This window comes from Semicossyphus pulcher, unplaced genomic scaffold (assembly GCF_022749685.1).
Source record: "Semicossyphus pulcher isolate SPU_LCO1_2020_fin unplaced genomic scaffold, fSemPul1.0.p SCAF_10, whole genome shotgun sequence".
NCBI classification, from domain to species: Eukaryota; Metazoa; Chordata; class Actinopteri; order Labriformes; family Labridae; genus Semicossyphus; species Semicossyphus pulcher.
In genome coordinates, this window is record NW_027211604.1 from 15,652,176 (window position 1) to 15,679,112 (window position 26,937).

At 42.8% G+C, this 26,937-nt stretch overlaps 1 protein-coding gene across 1 annotated transcript; it reads left to right on the forward strand.

The window, feature by feature from the left end:
• Positions 1 to 260: 260 nt before the first annotated feature.
• elnb (elastin b) lies at positions 261 to 26,935 on the forward strand. Its single transcript, XM_069672389.1, has 51 exons — positions 261 to 389; positions 4,581 to 4,772; positions 5,018 to 5,473; positions 5,577 to 5,597; positions 5,844 to 6,035; positions 7,699 to 7,773; positions 8,033 to 8,110; positions 8,188 to 8,802; positions 9,134 to 9,214; positions 9,335 to 9,382; positions 9,511 to 9,573; positions 9,671 to 9,718; positions 9,889 to 9,951; positions 10,073 to 10,117; positions 10,212 to 10,436; positions 10,640 to 10,675; positions 10,775 to 11,476; positions 11,596 to 11,628; positions 11,712 to 12,575; positions 12,688 to 12,717; positions 12,973 to 13,026; positions 13,494 to 13,577; positions 13,689 to 13,721; positions 13,820 to 13,873; positions 15,584 to 15,619; positions 15,763 to 16,002; positions 16,100 to 16,147; positions 16,373 to 16,426; positions 16,737 to 16,814; positions 16,977 to 17,000; positions 18,177 to 18,197; positions 18,575 to 18,601; positions 18,930 to 18,989; positions 19,126 to 19,368; positions 19,523 to 19,747; positions 19,861 to 19,899; positions 19,996 to 20,052; positions 20,157 to 20,480; positions 20,608 to 20,664; positions 20,755 to 21,057; positions 21,164 to 21,205; positions 21,544 to 21,903; positions 22,081 to 22,542; positions 22,695 to 22,721; positions 22,816 to 23,076; positions 23,534 to 23,581; positions 23,747 to 23,842; positions 24,055 to 24,105; positions 24,391 to 24,414; positions 24,772 to 24,837; positions 25,467 to 26,935. Exons 1-51 carry the CDS (start codon positions 314 to 316, stop codon positions 25,508 to 25,510), a joined length of 7,485 nt encoding a protein of 2,494 aa, XP_069528490.1. The 5' UTR covers positions 261 to 313; the 3' UTR covers positions 25,511 to 26,935.
• Positions 26,936 to 26,937: the final 2 nt, after the last annotated feature.

The window sequence follows — 26,937 nt, forward strand, 5'->3', positions numbered from 1 at the left end:
CCCTTCATACTCTTCTTGGCAGTAGAGAAAGCAAATAATTGAAGCTCAACAGTCATTGGGGGGTTAAAACAACCCCTTTGGTTTAATGAGGTGATCCAGTGTGTTTTCTCTCCCTCTCCCCCTCCTTGTCTATCTTTTCTCTGTGTGTCTCTTAGCCAATTAGAAAGTGTCCTGTTCTGCATCCTGTCTCCCCCTTTTTTTTCTGCTCTTACTCATTTTCCCTCCTTCTTTCTTAAGGCCTTGTTGAGCCCTGAGAGCCTTGCTGGGGATAAAACCTGGAGCTTGGGAGAGGAGAGGGACATTTTGCAGAGAGATGGCAAGAGGGACGGTGGTCGCGTACCTACATGGAGTCCTTCTCCTGGCTCTGTGGAAACCCTCGCTGCAAGGAGGTGGGTCCCCTTTTACTGCATGTGTGCAGCGCTCAGTGGTGCAGCACCTGTGGATCAGGTGTCACAATGAGTTTATGTAGCACCAGAAGGCAGATGCATGAGCATCTTGTCTTTACTTGTATTTAAGTGCATTTTATATGGCATGTGTTCAGAGATTCTGTGAGCTGACAATGAGAGTGATGATGGGGTTGTCTGGGATTCTAGTAGAAATTTGCAGCTTCAGATTTATGATGATAAAAATTACCTACTGCAGAATTTTTACCTGCAATGCACACTGCAAGATATTTGCAAAGATTTAAGCATGTTTATCATTCTTGCAGTATGTTTTCATCTAGTCTCCAAGGCTTTGACGAGGTTATGTGCAGAATAAGAACATGTGAATGGATTTGTAATCTCTGAACCAGAGGTCAAACTTTTGTGCAGTCTTGTTGTCACATTAAGGATCTGATAGTGGAGTTTGATGGACTGAGCTTGTGTTGGACCTTTTCTGTATCAAAACATGTTTCAAGAAGGCTGCCAGCTCCTCTGAGAGAGGTAATACACTAATTTTGGCTTTGTTGACATTTTTGTTGAATGACTCAAACTCCTTGTTGGCGTAGCTTTCCACACACTTTAAAACAGATGTACAAAAAGCTACATCCTATTTACCTCCCAGATGTTTGTCTAGATAAAAGCCCTTAAATATGTTAACGTGGTGCATAAAAATGACAACGTTAGCCACAGTTCTTCTTGAGGCACAGGGTCTTGACAACAAGGTAACAATTAAATGTTTTTAATAAGGTGTGACACCTTATTAGAAGCTCTAAGCATAACCATGTGCTGTCTGTTGTCTTGTCTTTTTGAGCCTCGGGTTGGCTGATGCAGGGAGATTCCCCTCATCCTCCTCTTGTTAGAGGAGAGCACGGGGGGTTAAAAGCTGTTCCAGGCTGTGGTGTAACTTGAATACATACGAGGTCAGGCTGAACCACTGTACCCTCGGGAGAGAGTAAGGAGACACGTCATTGGTTGTTTCGTTTCTGTGTATTGATTTCATTAAGCATTTGTTCTAAAGTTTCAGTCACTTGAATCACAAGTAAACTGAAAATCTCTCAGAGCAGAATAACGGTAACAGCCATGCTTCAAATAACAGACTGTGTGATAAGGTTTATTAAGATTTAGATGCAAAGTGCTTTTATTAGATTGTAGCCAGACTGTTTCTTCATCATATTTACATTTGCTCATTTTAAACCTATTTGGAATCAACATTAAAGAGGGGGTATAATGCTGTTGCACATTTCAAGACATATATATAAATATAGTGTTGCAATGTTGGATGTCAAGACTAAATGTGGGTGAAGTTTCAAATCTGTAGGTGAAAGTATGTCGGAGTAATCCCCAGGCTTCTCAGCTCAGTCTGCAGGCTGCTGTGAATGCCAGGTTTCACAGTTTTTTCTACACACTGCACTTTGTGACGTCACAAAGTGCAGCCCAGCAGGCTTCGGAGAGCTGGCCAATGGTTTCTTAAAGGGACAGAGCTGACTGAGTCATTTCAGGCAGAGGCTGTATGAGGGCCTGCACAGAGCACCAGTGTGAGAAAAGATGAGTTTTTTTAACTGTAAATTGTGCTTAGCTAGTCCACAGGTATCAAAGAGTGAAATATGAAGCTTGAAATTAGCATAATACCCCTCTTTAAAACATGGCCAGTGCCCCTTTAATAAGACTAAGAATGAATTGTAGCCGCTGCTAGATCCATAAATTGCGCATCATTTGCACCCACTATCTGCTCTGTCTCGAGGTCCAATTCACAAAGAAAATTGCACTGGTGATATTCAAGCGCAAACACGCCCATTAAGTTTCACAGATCCGTGCAGTTTGCTCTTGTTTTGTGTCTGATGGTGAAGAGGAGCTGTCTGCGTCTCCACTCTCAGGCATTAGTTGTGCGCACACTGAAGGATCTCAACTCCATGCACAGATCGATAAAGAGCAGGGAGAGGAGGGGGCAGCTCTTTTAACCGTTTATTGTAAAGTCCTCGACCAGTGTTTACAAGTTGAACTGTCTGTAACACAGCTTCTTTTTTCATATATATATCATGTAATAATCCCTGTCGTGCGTAATGATTCCAGACCATCTGCCCGTGTCTGTGCCTGTGAGCCGGGGTTGAGCCTTGCACAGCCCCGGACTGATTGGCCTCCTGATTATAATAATAATAACAATATATTATCTGATTTTTTTTTACAGACAAACAAATTTTTTGATCACGCAAAAGTTGGAATTGTCGTCATGATCACTGGCAACTCAGAGCGTGACAGCCTTTATAAAAGGTGCATCGCAGTTACCACCAGGTCTCTGCAGCCAGTAATATTTTCACTCTTACTGAGTGGGGCTTTTAGCGCAGGTTTCAAAGGGGCCAAATTTGCCCCGAATGTTTGACTCATTTAAATACATGCAAGCGGCACCGGAGCACAGAGACGCTATTTGCTCTGCAGCGCACTTTGGGGTGCATTCAACTCTCTGCGTGTGCTTGGAGAATGAGGCGGAGTCTTGCGTCATTTTGCACAGGTTTTGTGGGTGTAAAAGCCGCACAATCCTTTAGTGAATTCCCCCCTAAGGGTCTGTGAGGCTGATAAGATCATGGTAATGAAAAGTAGACTATAAGAGCGAGCAAACAAAGCTGGTGGTGGTACATGAAAAGTTATACGGTAATAATGCCAACACAAAAAATAGTGAGACATTTTACTCTAATCCCCCGGGAACCATGAATGCCTGTACAAAGGTGAGGTTATCCACCAGGAAGATGTTGATGTAATTGTTTAGATAGATTAGAAAAAATGACTACAGGCGTCGCTAGAAGAAGAGTCTGGAGGATCACCAAAGTCAGCAGTCAGTTCTCTGCGGATCATTATTGTTTCAATCCATCTAATACAGTTGAGAAACGTTAGTGTACACCATAGTGGTGGACCTGGTGACATTGTAAAATAGCCAGAGAGGCTTAAAATAATAATAGTTAGATGTATCTTGGACAAAGTAATCAACATTAGTCACACATTAGTTTTTCAGTAAAAAGTTCATCGCAGAAATGAGCCTAACCAAACAGTGAACCTTTGATAACCTCTACATCTTTCATGAAGAACTAAACATTTTTCAGGTTCTACTTTCAAACATCTCTGATTTATAATAGTTATAATAGTTTTACCTGTCCAATAAATTTCATTAAAGATTCCTCCCAAAACAACACAAACTTTAGGTTTCAGTCCTGCTGAATGACTGAACACTTCAGTTATTTACTGCGTGTTGTTAATGTGCTGTACATGGCATTGCTGTGAGATTAGTAACCCACATTCTTTAGGAATCCCTGCAGACCTCTTCTTTTCACATCTGGACTGTGGGATCCAGAAAAGTCTTTCCTTTTATAGTTGTTCAATCTCTTTGTTTCTATTTTTGGCTTTCATGATTTGTGAAACAGACTAAAGGTGCAGAAAAGATGAGAATTATTACAGAAGAAGAAGAATGCCTTTTGGATGAAGGGGCTGTTTGTTATCAGCTGCAGAGTAACTCTGACTCCCACAGAGCTCAGGGTTGATAACTGCTGCTACAAACTGAACATAAGGGCACACATACACACATGTTCCTCTATGCACGTGTGGCATCTTTGTGTTATCTGGACAATTTAAATGTGTTTTACGAGGAGCTGGCAGAGAAGAGAAAATTATACCCAATTAGCTCGGAATAATGACTCATAAATACCACAAGTTCTGTCATCTGTTAGGTGTCAAAAACAATGAAAACATGTTGAACTGTTTGTTTACAGCAGATCCCTTTTTAGCCCTTGTATAAAGAATTGTGTCCATCTGATTTTTCTTCTCCTCTGTAGTCCCCGGTGGTGGAATGAGTTAAACTAAATTCGGTCTGCAGAGTCCCTTTCCACCTTTAAGAAAAAGCTAAAGACTCAGCGCCTTTAGGAACACACCTTTGCATTTAATGAGATCAAAGCAATTGATGATGATAACATTGAGGATGTGGTTTATGTTGATTAGGATTATCCGATATTGACCTTGTTGATGTTGCTGATGATGATCATTGTGAAAACAAAAAAACAAAACATACCGCCCACATTTTTTGTATATTACATCATAAATTTTACTTGAGCAGAAAATGTCCTAAAGTCATTTCTGTTGCCCATTATGTGACTCAAAACTTGTGCTGTGTATTAGGTGTCTATGTACCTGCTGGTGGAGCGACTGGAGGAGCTGGAGCCGGCACAGGAGCTGGAACTGGATTCGGGCCAGGTGGGACTGGGACAGGATTTGGTCCTGGTGGAGCCGGGACAGGATTCCAGCCTGGTGGAGGAGCTGGACTTGGAGCTGGTGCTGGTCTAGGAGGATTCGGACCAGGAGCTGCTGGAGGTTGATGCCATTTGTGTTTTGTGTTTAGATCTACAATAATGATGACTTTAGCTTAATGTTATGAATATGAGGACTGACATGTTTAACTTTGGCATCAGCCTTTAGAAGCTGCTGTGTTTATATAAAAGGCCTAAGCATTTAACAATATGTCATCTGTAAGAGAAATTTAAATCAAGGTTTGTTTTTTATGTTTATCAGGATACATTTTGTTTCAACCAAAAGTAACACATATTACTATTCCTCAGGGGGCTATGGCGGTCAAGGACCAGGAGGAGTTGGACCTGGAGGTGTCGGACAAGGGGGAGTCGGACCTGGAGGTTTCGGACCAGGGGGAGTTGGTCCAGGGGGAGTCGGACCTGGAGGTTTCGGACCAGGGGGAGTTGGTCCAGGAGGAGTCGGACCTGGAGGTTTCGGACCAGGAGGAGTTGGACCTGGAGGTGTCGGACCAGGAGGAGTCGGACCTGGAGGTTTCGGACCAGGGGGAGTCGGACCAGGAGGAGTAGGACCTGGAGGTTTCGGACCAGGAGGAGTCGGACCTGGAGGTTTCGGACCAGGAGGAGTTGGACCTGGAGGTTTCGGACCAGGAGGAGTTGGACCAGGTGGGGTTGGACCTGGAGGTGTCGGACCAGGAGGTTTCAGGCCCAGCACTTTTGGCCCGGGCAGTGGTGGGCAAGGAGTTGTACCTGGAGGTGTTGGTGCTGGTAAGACTGTGCTTGTTCACACCATCAACACCTATTTCCAGCATCTGCAGAGCAAAAATGTCACCATGTTTCTTTTGATATTATATTTGCTGTCTTCTTACAGGTGGAAAGCCTCCAAAAACAGGTAGGACTTTAAGGTCTGACGCTTGTTAGAGCAGGGATTTATGATTGTGATTTATGGAATACTCAAGAAAAAAATCTTGGTCCTTAATTTAGCCCAAAGACAAAGCTTTAGAAGGACAGTAAAGCTGACAGGTCATGAACTTATTCATGGAAAATGTCACAATCAAATATTTTGTATATGTAGGAACAAGCCTACAGACCTCTAGGATCTTGAAATTAATTTTGTCTTTATTGTATTTCCCTGGAGGAGGGGGCTACGGTGGTCGTGGAGGAGTGGCTGGAGGGTTCGGAGCAGGACCTGGAGGGGTAGGAGGAGGACTGGGGCCGGGCGGAGTCGGGGCAGGTGGTTTTGGACCAGGCGGTGTTGGTGCTGGAGGCTATGGAACCGGGCCTGGAGGAGCTGGTCCAGGAGGTTTTGGACCAGGTGGCCAAGGCACAGGTAGGGAGTTTGATTTTTTGGATCCTTAAGAACTTTATGATAAATATAAGATTTTCCATTACTTAAAGGGTGAAGTTGCGAAGTTTTGCCTTACTTGTGCACAGAAGCAGGAGGAAAAGACAGTCAAATACAACATAAAATAATAAATCAGCCTCGCACAAACACTTCCTTTGGCACATTGCATAACTGGGTTTAAAATTCAAAGTTCCAGTTACAGGGGGATCATTTAAAACTGCTGGTACTGCTCGAGACCACCAGTAAGAGTTTTCACCACAGCATAATTGCAGGTAACTTCTGCTGCCTGGTTAGCTCTATACATTCTATAGGACGAGTAATTAACACAACAACCTTTGTATCGTTGTCATATTGAAATTTAGTTTCAAAGTCGAGTAAGCTCATTACCTAGAAATAGATTGCCTGCTATGTTTATGTCCTTCACAATAAGGGGAAGTTCCCCCCCTGCACACATGGATCAGTGATCAGCCTAAGTTCTGTCAATATTGTTCCTCTCTTTGATTCAATGGAGCAGGATAAGAGTGGAATACATGTACCATTATTTCATTTCCTCGTTCCCTCAAGGTTATAAGCTATTGTTGAGGGGCCACCCACCCTCATGCACACACACACTGTACAGAGATAAAGGCTAATGCATTAGGCATGGCAGGTCCCTGATAAAGCACGGAAGTCATCACGTCAGTCAGAAAGACTGGTTTGCTTTGGAATTTCAGGCCTCTATGTTTTTTATCCCTCAAACCTGCGAGTTGCTTTTACAGGATGATGTTGGTGATAATATCCGAACAATTTCCCAAGAGGCCTTGGTTTTGAGGAACCTTTTGAATTCCACCCATTATGCCGGTGGGTTGGAAGTGGGTCAGTGTAAGCACAGGAAACAGACTCCTATGTCACACTTTCCAGTTTACTAAAAAGTCGGGGCCATCTTAGCCGGATATGTTTTTTCATCTACGCTGCACAATAATGTCCACATAATGTGTTTGTTTTAATACGCCCCACCCTCAAGAATAAGACACAAATATCCTGGTTCACCTGAACAAGCAATGGGAGGCTTGTAATTTTAAGAAAAAATCATCAAAACCGAAGTTTAACAAACAGTGAACACAGTGACCCAGTGATGCTGTTAAGAAAAAAAATCTGCAACAAAATATTCAAAATGAAAAAGCCACAAGTAAGACTGACCTAGTTTCAAATGTTGTATTTTAATTGTAAAATTGTATTTGGCATTATGTGCAAGACCTCCCTTTTAACAGGGAGTGGGAGAATTTAATTTAAAGCATGATGTGGCAATAGTTTTTAGTAGAAAGAGTCATCTTGGTCTGCCAGTGTTTTTTCTCAGCCCAACACAAGCTTCAGTTCCCTCTCTGCAGGCTTGTTAACGTTACTGGCCTTTCTCCAACCAAACGCCTATAGGAGATTTTCTTATAAAGTCATACATGTACACTTCAAACAAATGTTCAAAACCTTTCCGGAGAACAAGCTAATCCTTGTGAGGTTTCTCTCGGGCAGCCATCATACATGTATAATATTACAAAAGGGTGGAGTAGCAGAGGGACACACTGAATTCATTAATGTATGATGTAATGCATTGTATTCACTAAAGCAAGTTTAGGTAGTACTCAGTGCTGTTTCTCTTTTCTCTGATTATTAGGCCTTGGGGCAGGGGGTGTGGGTGGAGCCCTTGGAGCAGGAGGCCTTGGCACTGGCAGAGTACCTGGGGCTGGAGGTTAGTGGTTTTCAGTCCATCTCTTAGTCTTTTAGAGTCATAATGTCAACATACACATTAAGCTACTTCCAGTTTCCTGAATAATGTGTATTGTAAACAGCATCGCAAATTAACTTGTCAAAGGAGTTGCTCCTCTGAAACACCCAAAAATATGGCTGATTCTTACCAATATGATGATTATGTTATATAACTTAATTTTCTATATATTTCTTACCTTAAAAGATATTTGTGTATTAAACAAACCTTTTTCATGACCCAGGTGGTTATGGAGTTGGTTTTGGACCAGGTGGTGCTGGTCAATACCCTGGATTTGGTGGTCCCAAACCTCCTAAAACGGGTATTTGCTTTTTACTATTGACATTACATGGTTTAATGTACTGATATATGAATTAATTTCGCAATTTTTGACCTTAGGCGGGGCTGGAACATCACGGGGAGGAACAGGTTATGGGCCTGGTGGGACTGGATTTGGACCTGGAGGAGTGGGAGTTGGGCCGGGAGGTGCGGGAGTTGGGCCTGCTGGTACTGGATTTGGACCCGGTGGTGCAGGAGTTGGGCCTGGTGGTGCTGGATTTGGACCCGGTGGTGCTGGATTTGGGCCTGGTGGGACTGGATTTGGACCCGGTGGTGCAGGAGTTGGGCCTGGTGGGACTGGATTTGGACCCGGTGGTGCAGGAGTTGGGCCTGGTGGGACTGGATTTGGACCCGGTGGTGTGGGAGTTGGGCCAGGTGGTGCTGGATTTGGACCTGGTGGTGCTGGATTTAGGCCTGGTGGGACTGGATTTGGACCCGGTGGTGCAGGAGTTGGGCCTGGTGGGACTGGATTTGGACCCGGTGGTGCAGGAGTTGGGCCTGGTGGGACTGGATTTGGACCCGGTGGTGTGGGAGTTGGGCCTGGTGGTGCTGGATTTGGGCCTGGTGGGACTGGATTTGGACCCGGTGGTGCAGGAGTTGGGCCTGGTGGTGCGGGAGTTGGGCCTGGTGGTGCGGGAGTTGGACCTGGGGGTGCAGGCGTTGGGCCAGGAGGAGGTAGTTAATAATATTTACATTATGCTATACTGCATGTGTCTTACATACGAGTTTTACATAAAAAGCACAGCAGATTAACTGTACTTGACCACTGTAAGCATATACTTGAACAATGGTTAATACACTGAGATATAAGGTGTTTTAGAGAAATCTTATTTAATGTATTTAACACATACAAACACTTCTCTGTGTTCTGTAAAGGGTTTTTTACTGTTTACTTTTAACTCAAAGAATTACCAGACAAATTAAACATGCTGTTTTGCCATTTCAGCTCTGTATAAAACGGATATATTTTCTTCTTAAGAGACGTTTTATTTCATTCCTGTTTCAGTACCAATGCTGCCACAAACTGGAACAACTGGGGGAGGACCTGGAGGAAAGAGCGGTGGTAAAGCATCAAAACAAGTCCCAGGTAACCTCCACTAGAAGAGATTTGTTGCTAAAGTGTGTACGACAACAGTTTAGTTTATAGTTGATTAAACACTAAATATGAATTGGGAAAGGTTCTCAATTTGCATTTGCTGTCACATAGGAGTTGGGGTTCCTGGACTCTATCAAGGTGGATTTGTACCAGGCCAAGGTATGTTCTAACAAAATATACCAAAGGTAAAAAAAAAATGTAATAGCTTTTGTCAGGGATTCAGTGTGTTAACAGAAGAAGTAATCTGAGTTGTGGGATTTCTCTGTCTTCTAATCTTCCCTGGCTAGGTTTTGGAGGCCGTGGCGTTCTCCCTGGAGTTGCAACAGGATCTGGACTTGGACCTCAGACCGGTGTGTTAATGCTCTATATGTTAATTCATCTTGGAACATCATATCTTGGCATGGTCTACAAGCCTAAGAATAAAAATCATTGCTTCATCCCTCACAGGGGCCGGAGTTCTCGGCCAGGGAGGTGTTGGACCAGGAGGAGCAGGCAGTAAGTGTTATAAAGTCCTAAACTGTTGAACTGTGTTATGTTACAAGAAGATAGTTTCTCAATGATTTGGTCTTTTAATGTTAGAAGATCAATTAACAGAAATAAATGTTATCCCAGGCTTCACTGTGGTATCTCAGATGAGCATCTCTGTAGTGTATTTCTCACCTTAGGTGGCCGTGGACAGCAGTTGCCTGGGGTTTTTCGTGGTTACCCTCTCATATCACCAAAATCAGGTACACGTGAACAAGTATTTCTATCAACTCTGCAGCTATATGGAGAGTTACATGAGGTCAATAATAAATGTGGAGGAACAAATCCCAAAAAACAAAAAAACATTCCTTCTTTTGATGACAGGGGCGGGAAAATCTAAGAATCCAGCCAAAGCTGCAGCTAAATATGGTAATGAAATATTACTTGAGGTTAACAAACATGGGATAAGGGATTTGCATAATCTATTTGTTGAATAATCTACCTGCTTTGTTTTCTCAACCAGGTGGAGCTGGAGTTGGAGCTGGAGTTGGAGGAGGCACACTTGGTCAAGGAGGTGCTTTGGGTGTTGGGGCTGGAAGACTCCCTGGAGGAGGAGCAGGAGTAGCACCTGGATTAGGAGGTGGAGTTGGAACAGGAGGTGGACCTGGAGCTGTGCCTGGTTTTGGAGGTGGAGTTGGAACAGGAGCTGGATCTGGGTTAGGAGGCGGAGTTGGAACATCTGGCTTAGGTAAATTGGGAGTGGTGTACCCTTTTCAGGACTTTCAAGGCAGACCAAAGTACAGGATGCACCAATCAAAGATGATTCCCCATTCCAATAATATTTTCAATGTGTCCACAATGAATATCCTCTTACATATTGTGAATGATTTTTTTAGTAATTATATTGTGTTTCAGTAACTGTATACCTGGACATGTTTTTTTTTACCATAGGTTATGGTCCAGGCTCAGCCAAAGCACGCAAATATGGTAAGGTTTTTTTTTAAATGCATAAAATTAAACTTAAAATTGAACCGTCTATTTTAGTCTACTCCTGAAAACCACTCAATATGTGTTAAAACTGCCCAGGTCAGCCAGGCGGTGCAGGCACTGTCACAGCCGGAGGACAAGGTGGAAGGGCTGGAGTTGGCCTTGGCACAGGAGGGGGGCCTGGCTCTGGCATTGGGACAGGCTATGGACCAGGAGGAATTGGGCCCGGTGGTGCTGGTACAGGCTACGGACCAGGAGGAATTGGGCCTGGTGGTGCTGGTACAGGCTACGGACCAGGTGGAGTTGGACCGGGTGGTGCTGGTACGGGCTACGGACCAGGAGGAGTTGGACCGGGTGGTGCTGGTACAGGCTACGGACCAGGAGGAATTGGACCTGGTGGTGCTGGTACAGGCTACGGACCAGGTGGAGTTGGACCGGGTGGTGCTGGTATAGGCTACGGACCAGGTGGAGTTGGACCGGGTGGTGCTGGTACAGGCTACGGACCAGGAGGAGTTGGACCGGGTGGTGCTGGTACAGGCTACGGACCAGGTGGAGTTGGACCGGGTGGAGTTGGACCGGGTGGTGCTGGTACAGGCTACGGACCAGGAGGTGCTGCCACTGGTACAACTGGAGGACTTGGAGGGAGAGGACCGGGGGGAGGGGCTGGCCTAGGCACAGGAGTTGGACCTGGCTCTGGAGTTGGTTTTGGTCCAGGTGGTGCTGGTACTGGCCCCGGAGGAGCAGGTTATGGGCCAGGTGGAACTGGAACTGGATTAGGAGGAACAGGAACAAGACCTGGAGGTAATCAGTAGAGTTTGGAAAATGTAACTTGTAGTTATGCTACAGTACTTTGACACATTTATCCTCAGATACAGTCTATAGCAGTTAGACCGTGAATAACCTTTATATTTGTATTTCAGGGTATGATGCCAGTGCAAAAGCTCGTAAATATGGTAAGTATTGTTGTGAAAACTGAAAACATTTATGTAACAGTAAAACTGTGGTGTAATTAAAAAACTATTTTTTTTCCCAAAAGGAATGCTAAGTGGAGCACTTGGAGGTGGTGCTGGTACAGGCTTTGGACCTGGTGGAGTTGGGCCGGGTGGTGCTGGTACAGGCTACGGGCCAGGTGGTGCAGGTACAGGTTACGGACCAGGTGGTGCTGGTGCTGGTACAGGCTACGGACCAGGAGGAGTTGGACCAGGTGGAGTTGGACCAGGTGGTGTAGGCACAGGCTACGGACCAGGAGGAGTTGGACCGGGTGGTGCTGGTACAGGCTACGGACCAGGAGGAGTTGGACCAGGTGGTGCTGGTACAGGCTACGGACCAGGTGGAGTTGGACCTGGTGGAGCTGGTACAGGCTACGGACCAGGAGGAGTTAGACCGGGTGGTGCAGGCACAGGCTACGGACCAGGAGGAGTGGGACCGGGTGGTGCTGGTACAGGCTACAGACCAGGTGGAGTTGGACCCGGTGGTGCAGGCAAAGGCTACGGACCAGGAGGAGTTGGACCGGGTGGTGCAGGCACAGGCTACGGACCAGGAGGAGTTGGACCGGGTGGTGCTGGTACAGGCTACGGACCAGGAGGAGTTGGACCCGGTGGTGCTGGTACAGGCTACGGACCTGGAGGAGTTGGACCGGGTGGTGCTGGCACAGGCTATGGACCAGGAGGAGTTGGACCCGGTGGTGCTGGTACAGGCTACGGACCAGGAGGAGTTGGACCGGGTGGTGCTGGTACAGGCTACGGACCAGGTGGAGTTGGACCTGGTGGCGCTGGTACAGGCTACGGACCAGGTGGAGTCGGACCAGGTGGTGCTGGTACAGGCTACGGACCAGGAGGAGTCGGACCGGGTGGTGCTGGTACAGGCTATGGGCCAGGAGGAGTTGGCTATGGGCCTGGAGGTAGGATGAAAAATATGAGTAAAGGTTAAAATATATTTAAATAAGGAGGCTTGTCTGAATGCAAATAGGCTCATTCTCTTCTTAATGATGTTGATGTGTTTGCATTTTACAGGTTATGCTGGTGCCAAAGCCCGCAAATATGGTAAAAAAAAATTGAATATATAAAACATTTACTATTCTGTTATAATATGATATGTAAATATAATTCAATACAGGTAATCAGGTAATACGTCTGTGCTTGTACATTTAAACAAATGTATGTAAATGTCATTATTAATGAAACATATTAAACCTATACTTTGTTCTGAAATAAATGTTGAAATTTCTTCAGTATTATGGGCTCTAAGGGCTTTCAGTTTATGTTATACTTTTCTGATAAAAATGCTACTCTGTGTAGGTCTACCTGGAGGAGCTGGAGGGGTCCTTGGTGCTGGAACAGGAGGTGGACTGGGTGAGTTTGGAGCAAGCAAAGCAGGACATATAAAAAAAGAGGAAGCTCAGAGAAGAAACTGTATTGAACTGACAGAAACACAAAGATTATAAACATATTATGCATACAAATATAATACTCTATAACAGGAACTAATTAGTAATGAATTTATTTTATCATGCACCTTGCTTCTCCTTTTCTTAGCTCATTTGGTCATTGTTTATATAACATTTTGAATAGTGGAGTTTTAACAACTGCACACTGCAGCTGCAACAGCATTGCCAAAATTAGAGGACAGAATCTTTAGTCCTGAATATGTACATATGTAAAAATGTTAAATACGGTGCAGTTTCATCACACACATAAAATCTGTCATGGTTTCAAAAAATATCTTCTCGTAAGCATCAACGATTTATTGAATGACATATACTTTAAGATTAAATATATCTTATTTGAGATAAAGGCCTCATCGATTTGCTCCTACCTAGGGCTTGGGACTGGGAGAACAGGATACGGACCTGGTGGATATGGGCCCGGAGTTGGTTATGGACCAGGTGGAGGATATGGAACAGGTTCAGTAATCTAATTTAAATTTTGTGCCCGAGATCAATTTTACAAAACTCAAACTGAGCTAGATCCTAGCTTGTGAAATCCCTGTACTAATTGATATTGTCATTTTCTAGGCTATGGGGCTGGATCAAAACCTGCGAAATACGGTATGAAAATGTAATTCTGTTTCTTAAAAATATGATGATAAACGTTTTAAAAACATTCCAGTTGAAGTTGAAATGATTGTCCTATGATTCTGGTGCAGGTCTAGGGGGGACAGGTGCTGGTGGGGTGCTTGGAGGTGGAGCAGGACGAGGTGGTAGGTTGTTTATGTTTACTGATATTGAGTCTTACAAGCTGAGGGCAACACAGAAGATTTTGTTTTGCATTTTTTCAATGATCACTCATTAACCCGCTTGATGGAGTTTCCAACACTCAACAAATACTGTGTAAATTTAAAGCTAGTTATGTATTGAGACTGTTTGGAACTTTAGGTTGGATTCATTTTTTGCATTGCAACAGGTTTAGTTTGTCAATGTTTGGAACTAAAAAGCAATAAAAGTCTAAATCACATTCAAGTATTGTATAAGGTACTCCTTTATTGACCTCTATTGGTCAATATTAAGAATTGCAGGTGCCTTGCTCTGCACCTGACCTGTAGCTGAAACAAATGTTCAGGTTACACTCATGGTAACAAAAATGCAATAGATAAGAATAGTTAGCTAGCAGAGATGTGGACTTGAGACTTGGTGACTTGGACTCGAGTCTCTGTTTTGATAAGTTGCGACTTGACTTGAAAAATAAAGATTGAGACTTGACTTGGAATTGCAAGTTAATGACTTGAGACTTGACTTGACTTTAGCTGTTAAATATAAAATGATAAAATTCATTGTTGTCAAGTTTCTAACTATCAAGTATGTATGAAGTGCAAACTGGGAATCATGATTTGAAGACTCAAACAGCTCCCCGGTATGTGATTGTGATGATTGGAGGAGGAGCCCGACGCTACCTGATGTTTTTTCCCCAAAGCCTCATCAGTCGTACTTGTTACTACTCAGTACAGCTTAGACCAGACCATCATCATGGCTGCGTCTGTGCCAAGATAATACAGATACAATTCACTGTCATACTTGAACAGGTTATATAAATTGGCCAATAATATCATTATTAGACGAGCTACTAACACCTTATCTTTTCTCTTTATAAAGACCGAATACTACAGGTAAGAGTGCTGTGTCTTGGCTGGGAAAAAAGTGACTTGACTCGGTAACTGGACTCGACTTAACTTAACTTAACTAAGGACTCGACTTGACTTGACTTAACTAAGGACTCGACTTGACATAACCTGTGACTTGACCTGACTTGACTTAACTAAGGACTCGACTTGACTTGACATAACCTGTGACTTGACTTGACTCGACTTGCCCAAGAAAAAATGACTCGAGACTTGGACCATATGACTTGGGACTTACTTGGGACTTGAGCACAGATGACTTTGTCACAACACTGTTAGGTAGTAACACATAAATGACAACAATGTTTTTTGTTTATTTATTATTATTTATTATAATTTATTTTATAAAAGTAGCTTCAGGCTTTTTAAGGGAGCTGTAAATTTAAGTAAACACCAGCAGGTGAAGTACAGGAGTGGTTACAAAGCTGATATCTTAAATTCTTGCCCTATAGCAAAATAATAAAACTGCCCCATTCACTTGGTTGTGAAAACAGTCAATAGCCTTCTATTCTGAAATGCTGATCAGGATGGGTATTATTACGGACATAACTGTTCTACTGATGATGACGGTTTAGGATTTAGTAATCTGCTATTAAGCTGAATACCAACAGCAACAAGGTGTTATAATGGAATAGATTGTCAAACAGGGAAAGTGATTTTGTACTAACACAAGTCATTATCTCTTTTGGTCCCCAATAATAGCCTACCTCACCTGTACAATGTTAAACCATCAATATAAATATTTCATGTGTATAGTCAACACTTAAATCTCGTCTTATTTGTTGTGATTCCCAGGCTACGGCACAGCTGGATCTAAAGCTGCCAAGTACGGTAAGGTGTTGTTTGACAAGACTCTGTGTCAAGTAAACTATTATGTGTATACGCAGTATGATGCAACTTTATCAAGTGAGGGACATAACTGTTTATGAGCACTTCTTTTGAATTTAATAAATTATCTCTTTCATAAACTGTAGGGCAACCTGGTGGAGTTGTACCTGGGGCAGGGACAGGGACAAGCACCCCAGGGGCAGGAGCAGGAACCGGAACAGCAGGAGCAGGCAGAGGGACCACAGAGGGAGCAGGGGCAGGGACCGGCACTACAGGAGCAGGTTCAGGAACCGGCACTACAGGAGCAGGTTCAGGGACCGGCACTGGTGTTTCAGTGAATGGCACCGGCACTGGTAGCGGTGCAGGGACAACAGCTGGACCAACAGGTAAGCTTCTATTTTTTAAGGATTTTAAATGCACATATCAGTTGCATAAAATTCTTAATGACATTAAATATGCGGGATATTCTGTTTGCTGGTTCAGGAGGAGGACTTGGGGTCACTGGAGGCACACTAGCGCCGGCGTCAGAAGGTGTCTTTAAATCGTTACCACTACATCGCAAAATTAGTCACAAATTGCCACAATAATACATGAATTCATAGTGTTTCCAGCAGTACTTCTATTAAGAAAGTATTGCCTCCTATGAATTTATGTAACCACCTTAGCTTGCTTATTGATCATACATATCATTCCCGCTCTTTAAATATAACACTATTTTCAATTCTCTTCCTTTTTAATATTTTGCCCTAATTCCAGGTGATGGTGCTGCTGGCAGTGTGATAGAGGGGTCTGGAAGTTCTGCAGGAGAAGGTGTGTTTCAACTTGATGGATTTATCTGCCTTTTCTCACCTCAAATTCATTTGTAGACTTTGTGCAAAGGTGACAGCAAATATAATATTTAAAGATGTAACATCTCATGGTTACAGAGGGTGGCCCACATGGCAAACACAGGTGAAAATTGGGGTTAAAAAACACTAAAAAGTTTAACCTGAAATATATACAACCCATAGATCTTACTCATTTACCCTTCATGCGTATGAATTACACTGTATATCATGTTAAAAATAGGGCTGACATGTAAAAAGACGTTATTACACTATAACAGGTGTTTCTGGTTCAGCTGGCAGACCAGTGGGTGCAGGAGGTGATGGAGATGGCCTGGGTGGAACAGGAATCCCGATCATTGGAGCAAAACCAGGTAGTTTTCTTCATTTAAGCCACACATTCTAATGACACATTGAAGGCAGTATTAACTTAAATGTGTTATGAATGAAGCTTTGCTGTGTAAGACTATCTGGTCTGTTGTCTCTGTTGGGTTATCTTTCTATTTTAATGTGTTTTAATTGTCTTTAAAAAACAGGTCTCAATGGGACAGCAGTTCCAGGTCAGTTTTTATTTCAGTGTTTATGTTTGTTTGACCTCATTGCATGTTTATCCATTTTTTTAAGTGTGCATATTTGGTTTTGTCATTATATTGATCTGACAGATAAAGGCCAATAAGGCCACTATATATTTTTTTCTTTCAATCCAATCTTAACTGAGGTAAATAAGAGGTTTTAATATCTTTGTAAAAATGTATTTATTAGCTTCTAGACGCCTCATTGGTGCTAAGTTCTTGTACATTCATTAAAGATATAATCTCGAAGTTCTCAGTTTCGTTCTATTTGGTGGCACCTAATGGCGATAATAGGCAATGACAAGCGCACACGTCCCAGATATCCAGACGTCTACAGTTGGCGCCCTCTGTCACAGTTGTAACTCTTGATTTTCCTCGCTGACGTTGCTTTCCTTTTAGACTGTTTGCCTTCATCTGAGCGTCAAATCAGTGTCTTTTTCTTTGGATTTTCACTTATGTTTGAAGTTGTATCTGTAGTCATCGATCTTTTCTTTGTTTGTTCAGCCACAGTAGATTACTGTTTACTCGCAACACTTGCAGAGACCGGAAAAGCAGCCGCTTAGCTCCTCCTACCCTCTCTGGCAGACCAACCACTGCTGGGTGACGGAAAATGCGTCACCAACTGAGCGTCGCTTGGGATTTTTTACGCAAATGTTGCCACAGACACCTAGTCCGTAACTCGGCAAATGCAAAGGCTTTCAACAGTGGGCCATAGGCACAATCACCATTGTGTTACCTCACTCGGCGATAGATAGTGACTCAAATGTATTTAAATTAAAGTCTTCAAGATTATTACTTTAAGATGACTTTAATTTTGGAAATGCATTTACCTTACCACTCCAATGAAATTGAAACTTTTATATTGATGATTTTGAACAGATTTAATTGTTTTTGGAGGCCCTAAAAATTTTTTTAAGGGTTTCAATGTTTAGAGATTGTTCTTAAAAGCCTTTAAAGTTCTGATGGGGACTAAATTATTATTTTTTTTTAATCCTAAAAGACCATAAAATCAATGCTTGAATTCTGCTGACAGTCTATGGAATACATAACCAAGTTTCTGACTGACCCAAGCTCTGCATGTTACATCTACAAGATATTAACACATTAACTTTGATTTGTATTACAAATCAACCAGACTGACAATTGTGATCTCACATCCACCAGGTCCATCAGGAAGTGCCCCTGGTAAGTAAGCGTAAAGTATTCTTACTTTTGAGAGGTTTCTGGAGCTTATTTATAGTAATTTGATTTTAAAATAGAAAGGGGTCTAATGTAAATATAAAGCCTGCATAATATGACAGTGGCCTATCACGCTATAACAAATGCTTTTAAATTTGATGCAAGTTAAATTGATGAAAACGTTTTTTCGCTTGAGTGCTTCACAGCTGTCCCTGCTTTAACTTTTCCTGACAGTGAGTTTTTTCCTGCACTTCTTATCAAAAAACTGTCACCACAAAATAATGCATGGCAGAATGGCACTAGCGAACAACTGAGCACAATATAGTCAAGCGCTAAACCTTTGATGATTAACTGCCTAATATAAACTGTATGTCTTATTACAGTTGGGGGCGGGGCTGTACAACCAAGTGGTATGTAAACCTCCATAAACCTTTCGGTTAAGAATGCATATTTTTCCCTGTATTGAATGGTGTTGATTATTAGGCTTATGTGGCTTACATGCTTCTAAAATATATGTTAGTAATATCTGCTCTCGCTGTTGTGTTATTTGGTTACACAACATTTGGTTACTTTGGACTGAGTTAACTTTTTTTCTATTCCTAAAATTGAGGTGGTACAGACGCCTCTCAGATGCTTGATTGCTTCCTCAGTTCTTACATACTCTCAGCAGTGATCTTATGGCTTAAAACACAGAAAATATTTCCCCTACTTTCTTAATTTCACTGTATAATTCTGCAGGTTCTGATGGTGATCTCTCAAGTGGGACGCTGCCTGGAGCCAAACCTCTCAAACCCCCAGGTGAATAAAATAGATTCCACTTTAACCTTGAACAATTTACAACTCACTTTAAAGTGCTTACCGATTACAGCAAAAAAACCAATGGGACCTCGTTTAGCAAAACAGTTACCTTTCATCGTTACTTTTCTGTATGCAGGTGTCCCCAGAGGGGACACGCCAGGTGAAGGAGATGGAGAGGGAGGTCCTGATGGAGAAAGAGTTAGTACAGGAGGCACAGGTGGAGGACTGGGAGGAGGGAGTCTTTCCAGTGCAGGGGCAGTAGGAGGTGTTTCCGGTGGTGGAACGGGATCAGGGAGAGGAGACAGTCCTGCAACTGGAACAGGAATTGGACAAGGAGGTGCAACCGGTGGACTAGGGGGAACACCAAAACCGCCCATAGGTGCCATTTTTTCCATCTGAATATATACTCAATTTAATATTTAGCCACTAGGTGCAACTGATATACAGTGTGACAAAGTAGTATTTACAGAAGATCAAAAATCTGTATTTACTGAAGAACAAGTTACTATTATATCGATTTTCTTTTAATATAGCATACAGACCTGATGGGACTGTAGCAGGAGGCATAAGTGGTGGACCTGGTGGAGTAGGTAGGGTGGCAGGAGGAGTTGGAGGAGGTCCTGGAGGAGTTGGAGGGGGTCCAGGAGGAGTTGGAGGGGGTCCAGGAGGAGTCGGAGGAGGTCCAGGAGGAGTAGGCTTGGTACCTGGCACTGGTGGGCCTGGTGGAGTGGGAACAGGAGCCCTTAAACCTGGAAAAAGTGAGCTGCTACCATGTTTTGGTCTCTGAAATGTTTGTGTATATATTTTAAAACCAACATGTCTCTTCTACAGAGATTTCTTATTTATTTATTTCAAACATTATCCATCATAGGCTACGGTGCTGGTGGAGCTGGAATTTTACCAGGTGGAGGTATGCTATAAAAACCCTATCCTTACATCATCTTTATTACAGCCAATGGATCATTAAAACGTACCTATAATGACAATTTCTGTTTTCCCCTCTCAGGCATACGTTACCCGACAGGAGCTGGAGTAGGACAGGGAACTGGAAAAACAGGCAAAGGTTCTAAAAATTCTCAATAATATTCTCTCTTCAATAAGGACTCATTTTGTCTTCAGCAATGAAATAAGCTAAATGATACTTTTCGTGTTTTTTGTTTCAATTAGCATATGGGACTCTTGGAGTAGGAGGACGGGTTGGGGTTGGGTCTGGCGGTTATGGAGCTGTTCCTGGTGGCTATGGTGGTGGTCCAGGAGGTTATGGTGCAGGCCCTGGGGGTTACGGGGCTGGCCCAGGTGGCTACGGTGCTGGGCCTGGTGGATTCGGAGCCGGACCTGGAGGCTACGGAGGCACTGGTCGTGGTCCTGGTGGTGCTGGGACTCTTGGAGTTGGAGGAGTTGGAACTGGAGGTTTAGGTGGAGGTGTGGGAGCAGGCCCTGGTGGAGTTGGTGGTGGACTAGGGGGATATGGTGGTGGTGTTGGTCCTGGTGGTAAGTTGATGTCTATAGAAATAAACTTGATTATAAAAATGCCACTTTGAAGTAAAAAGAATACATCACTATTAAGTTCCATATAATTGAAATATAGGTTAATTTATTAATATGCTCTTTCATCTAGGAATAAGATATGGCACTGGTCCAGGACTTGGTACTGGTACTGGCAAACCATCAAAAAGTATGATAAGCATCGAGACATATACAAAGTAAAAATACAGATACAAATATTAATACAGGGATCATAAACTGAATAAATATTTCTCTTTAGGTTATGGAGGAGGAGCTGGCGGCACTGGGGTTGGCCCTGGAGGCTTTGGAACTGGAACAGGTGGAGTTGGTTCTGTTCCAGGAGGATTTGGTACTGGCGGTCCTGGTGGAACAGGTCCAGGTGGATATGGGCCTGGTGCTGCAGGGACAGGACTCGGTGGAGTTGGAACAAGGCCAGGTGGTTTTGGACCCGGTGGTGTTGGCACAGGGCCGGGCAGCTATGGACCTGGTGGATCAGGAGTTATTCCTGGCGTCTATACTCCTGGAGGTCAAGGACTGGGTTCAAGAAAGCCCCCAAAATCAGGTGCAACAGTCGTGTATTTGAAGACTAACAACAACAGTTACAACGTAAAATAATCTATAAAGTACTACATAGTATATTTATTTATGCTGTTAACTCTTTTTGGCAGGATATGGATCATCCTCACTGGGTGGAACTGGTTATGGGCAAGGTGAGAAATGTCTTTATTCCAACTCTTGAAAACCAAAATGTATGTATTGTTAACTATTTTTACGTCTTTGAATAGGATGACATGCCATACCTAACTAATAACGGTAATATAAACTACTCTTTCATATTGACCCAATTTTTAGGTTTGACATGCAACAGAACAGCTAGCTCCTTAACATCGAACTAGCATACCCTCCTTGCTTTAACTTTTAAGCAAAAGCAACAAAATGATTGGCCAAAAAAAGTCTTGATTAGCTTATTAGATATACGAAAAGAATAAAACTTTAAAGTAGAGTACAACCAGGTTGGGATTATTTAAAACCGATTCATATTTTGAAGGTGCAGGGGTTGGACCTAGTGGAACAGGTACTGGAGCTGGCAGATATGGACCTGGAGGCGTTGGACCAGGCGGCGCCGGCACAGGAACTGGTGGCTTCGGACCAGGTGGTGCTGGAACAGGAACCGGCGGCTTCGGACCAGGCGGTGCTGGAACAGGAACAGGCGGCTTCGGACCAGGCGGTGCTGGAACAGGAACCGGCGGCTTCGGACCAGGCGGTGCTGGAACAGGAACAGGCGGCTTCGGACCAGGCGGTGCCGGAAGAGGAACCGGAGGCTTTGGACCAGGCGGTGCCGGAACAGGAACCGGAGGCTTTGGACCAGGGGGGCAAGGATTAGGAAAAAGAAAACCGTATAAATCTGGTAAATATGGATTGTACGAACTTAAAAGGCACTTTATATGCAAACATTCATTGTACTAATGGAGACACTGGTTTGATTTTATTGTTTATTGTTTATAAGAACAGTAAATACCAATTTCTTTGCTATTGCAGTGTAAAACAAGGTTGGGTTTTTTAATAATCTAGGTCTGTTTTCTAGGTGGAGTTGGAAGTGGCCGATATGGGCCCGGGGGTGCTGTACCAGGTGGAACAGGAGGCGGCTTTGGACCAGGTGGTGCTGGCACAGGAACAGGAGGCGGCTTTGGACCAGGTGGTGCCGGTACAGGAACAGGAGGCGGCTTTGGACCAGGTGGTGCTGGCACAGGAATAGGAGGAGGCTTCGGACCAGGTGGGGCCGGTACAGGAACCGGAGGAGGCTTCGGACCAGGTGGGGCCGGTACAGGAACTGGAGGCGGCTTTGGACCAGGTGGTACTGGTACAGGAATCAGAGGAGGCTTTGGACCAGGTGGTGCTGGCACAGGAACAGGAGGCGGCTTTGGACCAGGTGGGGCCGGTACAGGAACTGGAGGAGGCTTCGGACCAGGTGGTGCTGGCACAGGAATTGGAGGTGGCTTCGGACCAGGGGGCCAAGGATTAGGAAAAAGGAAACCATCTAAATCTGGTATGTAATGATCAAGTAAAAGAAATGGAACGGTGATAACCAAATACTCATTCTACTAATGGATATACTTATTTTACTATCTATATTCTTAGTTGGAATAAGTATTAGCATAACATAGTTTTTCAGTAACGCTTCTCTTCCTGGTATTTCAGGTTATGGAGGAGCAGGATATGGATCAGGTGAGACTTTCCACTGACAAGGACGCATAACATCTTTTTATACATTTATGTGGTAAATGGTTATGCTTACCGATTCAGATCTGTCTCCCAGCAGGAGTATTAGGAGGAGGTACAGGAGGTGGTCCTGGTGGAGCTGGAGCTGGAGGCTATGGCCCAGGAGGTGCTGGAACTGGCGGTTTTGGCCCAGGAGGTGCTGGAACTGGTGGTTTTGGCCCAGGAGGTGCTGGAACTGGGCCAGGGGGGTTAGGACCTGGTGGCGTTGGCGGATATGGACCTGGTGGCCAAGCCCTTGGAAGCAGGAAACCCCCTAAGTCAGGCTATGGCTCATCATTGGGTGGAACTGGCTATGGACCAGGTAAAAGTCCCCAGATGCATATAAATATTTTATTAAAAATGTTCTGATAATTACTGCTATAAATTCATTGCCACTGCATACTGGCCATGCAGTGATATTTTCAAGCCAACGTTTCCACTATGGCTCTACTGTGTGCCCAGTAGACCACCAATTAATTGCGAATTATGATAGGCGACACTTATACCCAATTAAATGATTTCACAGTTATATGTCTTGCTGACTCACAAGGTCAGGTCAGCAAGAGTGGTGGGCCTTTAAACCTGCATTTATGTCCTCTTTCATACAATCTAAAGATTGTAATTGTAGCTTCTAGCCTTACAAATGCAGTGATGCAAATGATGTAATAATATGGAGGTCTCCAGTTATAAAAATGAATTTCATCCATAAAATTCTAACAACCATGTAAGAGCTTAAGGATGTTGAGAATCTTAACTTCGACCCCATCTATGTTCATCAGGTGGTGCGCTTCCGGGTGCAGGTACAGGAGGTATTGCTGGAGGGCAAGGTGAGTTTATTGTTTATAAAGGAAAATCATGTCTACAAGACAAGTTTGTCAAATATAAAAAAATATGAACTAGAGCCTTCTCTCTGCTGAGTAAACATTGTGTGTAATGGTTATCCCGTTTTAAGTTCTTGACTGATTTCGACACATTTATACATACCTGTCCAGGTAGTGTAGCAGGGGGAACAGGAGGAACAGGAGGACTTGCCAGAACAGGACAGGGAGTAGGAGTTGGAGGCGGCGGAGGAGCAGGTGGCTTACCAGGTCAGCTTAAATGGAGCACTGATACATAAAAACCAAAACAAAAGAGTGTAAACATTTGTGTATTTACATTATGAGATTTAAAAACTAATGCATTCACAAAAATTCAGCGAACTGCACTTAATGTTTTTCCTACCTGCTGATGAGATCAATCTAACCAGAGAAGTGTAAAGTGTAGTAAGTGGGTTCATGTTGTAATGTGTCAATTGTTCCAGCAGGGGGCGTTGTCCCTGGCTATGGTGGAGTGGTTGGCGGAAGCTATCCAGGTAAAACAGAATCACGAAATCACATTTTGTCTTCCCTGACAATTTAAAATGATTAACAACACATGGATAAAAATGTTAAACATTAGAGAAGAGATCTACACACATTTACTGCACACAAAGAAACACAAAATGCTTTGATCTTGGGTGTCAAGCCTTGCATAGTTACTATTTGTTAAGCATATTTTCACCAGTATTGTTGCAGAGATAACAGATAAAAGTAAAAGAGACCATTGTTAAGTTTAACAATTGTTTATTATGTCTGTCTTTCCGGTTATTGTTCCCTAGGATATGCAGGGGCGGGGCAAAAATGTAAGAAAACTCACTGTGTCCTCTGGAATAAACACATACACATAAACACACCATACACATATGACACATAATGGTCTATAAGACGACAATCACATGTTTCTTCCTTGTTTCTTAAGGTAGCTTCTTAATACTATTGTAAAGGGTTTTCAATCTTAAGCACTAATGTGAGATAAGACATTTCTGATGTGTTTCAAAAAATGTATCAGTGAAATAAAACAAAATCAGAAAGTATGATTTGTTTAAAAAAGAAAACAAAGTTGTGTATGTTTTGAGAATCTTTAGTGCTTGGTATTACTGCAGAGAGATTCAGAGCCTGTTTTTATCTGCAGACTGACGTATAACTTTCATGTCCTTTAGCAAAGGCACAGAAGGCAGCCAAATACGCAGCCATGCAGGCCTTGCTGGGAGCTGGAGGCCCCAGAGGTAAAGGTCGCACATTTTATATTGTGTTACTGTTTCTATACACTGTCACTGGAATTTAAGTTTAGTCAACTAAAAATCTGTTTTCATTTTCTCATTCACACCAATTACTGGGCTCAAACTTGAAGTGTTATAATGTTTAATGAGGTGACTGAAGGTTCTGTTAAACGTTGCATTAAAAATTGGATTACCAGTAAGTTTACAAAGTGTTTCAAATTCTCCCTTTAGTCTTCTAGTGGAAAGAAAATAAACATTTTGTACGTTGGTGTTGCTTCCTCTAACACTACTATGAAAACCTTAACTTTAGTCAATTCAAGGAGACTTTATTGTAATTAACTACCATTCCTCTGGATTAAAGCTGGTTTAAAAATGGTGTCCACAGAACCATGCATGTTTACGAAATGCTACATAGCTTTAGTCATTGTCTAGCCACAAATACAGGAACTACTAGGCTGTGTATAAAATGAAAAACTGACTGTTCCAACTGAAATAATGTCAGTAATCTCAGAAGTATGCTAAATTTTACAGAACTATGGATCAACCTAAAGCAGCTGAGCATGTTTAACAGTGTGTTTTTTTACGTTATGTGCATTTGTGTGAATTGAAGAATAATAATTTTTTTTCATGTTCAGGGGCTGGCTGTCAGGGTAAATACTGTGGCCGAAGGAGGAAGTGAGAGGCCAACAGACAGGAAGTGACCTCATTAAAACGACAGTGGTGCTATTGCATGATCCCAGATTGTAAATGTCTTACCTACCATAGAAGCTAAAGCTTCGACACATTCCACATGTTTCACTTTTATTTGCGCAGATTTTATACAAGTGTCTCTTTTAAAAAGAGAAGTGGTTCTCAATCTGTTAGTGTCGATTCCTTAAAATACTGTGATTCTCTCTGAAGGAGGCAAATTCATTAATTTAATGGAATGAATTCTTTGAATTCTCTATTTTCTAAGAAAAAGCACAAGTTAAAGTAGGTTTGCGTGGGAATACGTTTGTTAAAATGTTTCCATGAATCATCTTGTGAGTCTCCAGGGATCCTGACTATCAGGCTGAGAACCATTAAAATAAAGCATTAAGATTTCTTCTTAATTTTGAAGCCAAGCTGTACCCTCATACAGTTTTTGTTTACTGTTTTTATGTTGAACATCATTTGTGTTCCTGTGCAAGTATCACCATGGATCCTCTGAGTGAAGACTGATTACAAGGACACCCTCAGGGCAGCTCCTTCAGACCTGTCTGCATGCTGACACAATGTTTTCAACTAGCCAAGGCCACACTTTTATCCAGTTTGCCTGGATTCAAGGTCTGCAGTGTAATGATTTTTTAAATGAATTTACTGTTTTTAGCTTTTGCATCAATGTGCAACAATTGACAAAGAAACAGGCAGCTGCTGTTATGGGGGAAATGTGACCAAAAGAGATGTTTTTATGATGTGGTGTTCTGAAAGCAGTCTGTGTTCAATCTAGCTGCTCGCAGGCCTCAGCAGTATCAACAAACATGGAGGCTGAAGGTCCTCAGCTGTTAACACTCTGTGAGATTATAAAAGCACTGTTTTATAGCTACGTAACACAACATGCATATGTTTTCATTATTAGAATAGTGTATTTGTTGCATTATGATGTTGGATCCAGCTTTTAGCTCTTGAGGAAGACATTCAAACTGAATGTAAGGATACATTTAAATGACATCTGAGGAGTACTGATTACTGTGTTTCTGTTTTTTGATGTACCTCCTTTAACACTGTTGGAAAATTGTTCACTTTTGCTAGTCTTTTTAAATTATGCTGACAAAAGCAGAACAAGCTGAGAGCTTTATCTATTTAGTCTCATTTTTATAATTTCAAGTGCATTAATACAATATGAAATATGAGTTATTTTGTGTGTGTGAGTTTTTAAACGTATGTATTGCAATGATAAAAGATAAGTGCTTTGTTTTCTACATTGTCCTTGTATGTGCGCTCAATCCCAATGAGCTTACACTTGTGTCTCTATCATGTACCTCAACATGTGTTTTTAACATCTGTGTTCTTGACGTGGCCTATGAAGAAAATGATGCACTTTTGTACACTTTCAGACAATGCTTTCTGAAATAAAGAAATTACCAA

What these genes read in the sequence shown, in the direction of transcription:
- elnb (XM_069672389.1), top strand. Translation starts at nt 314, where the DNA reads ATGGCAAGAGGGACGGTGGTCGCGTACCTACATGGAGTCCTTCTCCTG. An exon ending in TGGACTTGGACCTCAGACCG is followed by an intron (nt 9,574 to 9,670) that starts GTGTGTTAATGC and finishes CATCCCTCACAG; the next exon opens with GGGCCGGAGTTCTCGGCCAG. An exon ending in GATCATTGGAGCAAAACCAG is followed by an intron (nt 16,815 to 16,976) that starts GTAGTTTTCTTC and finishes TTTAAAAAACAG; the next exon opens with GTCTCAATGGGACAGCAGTT.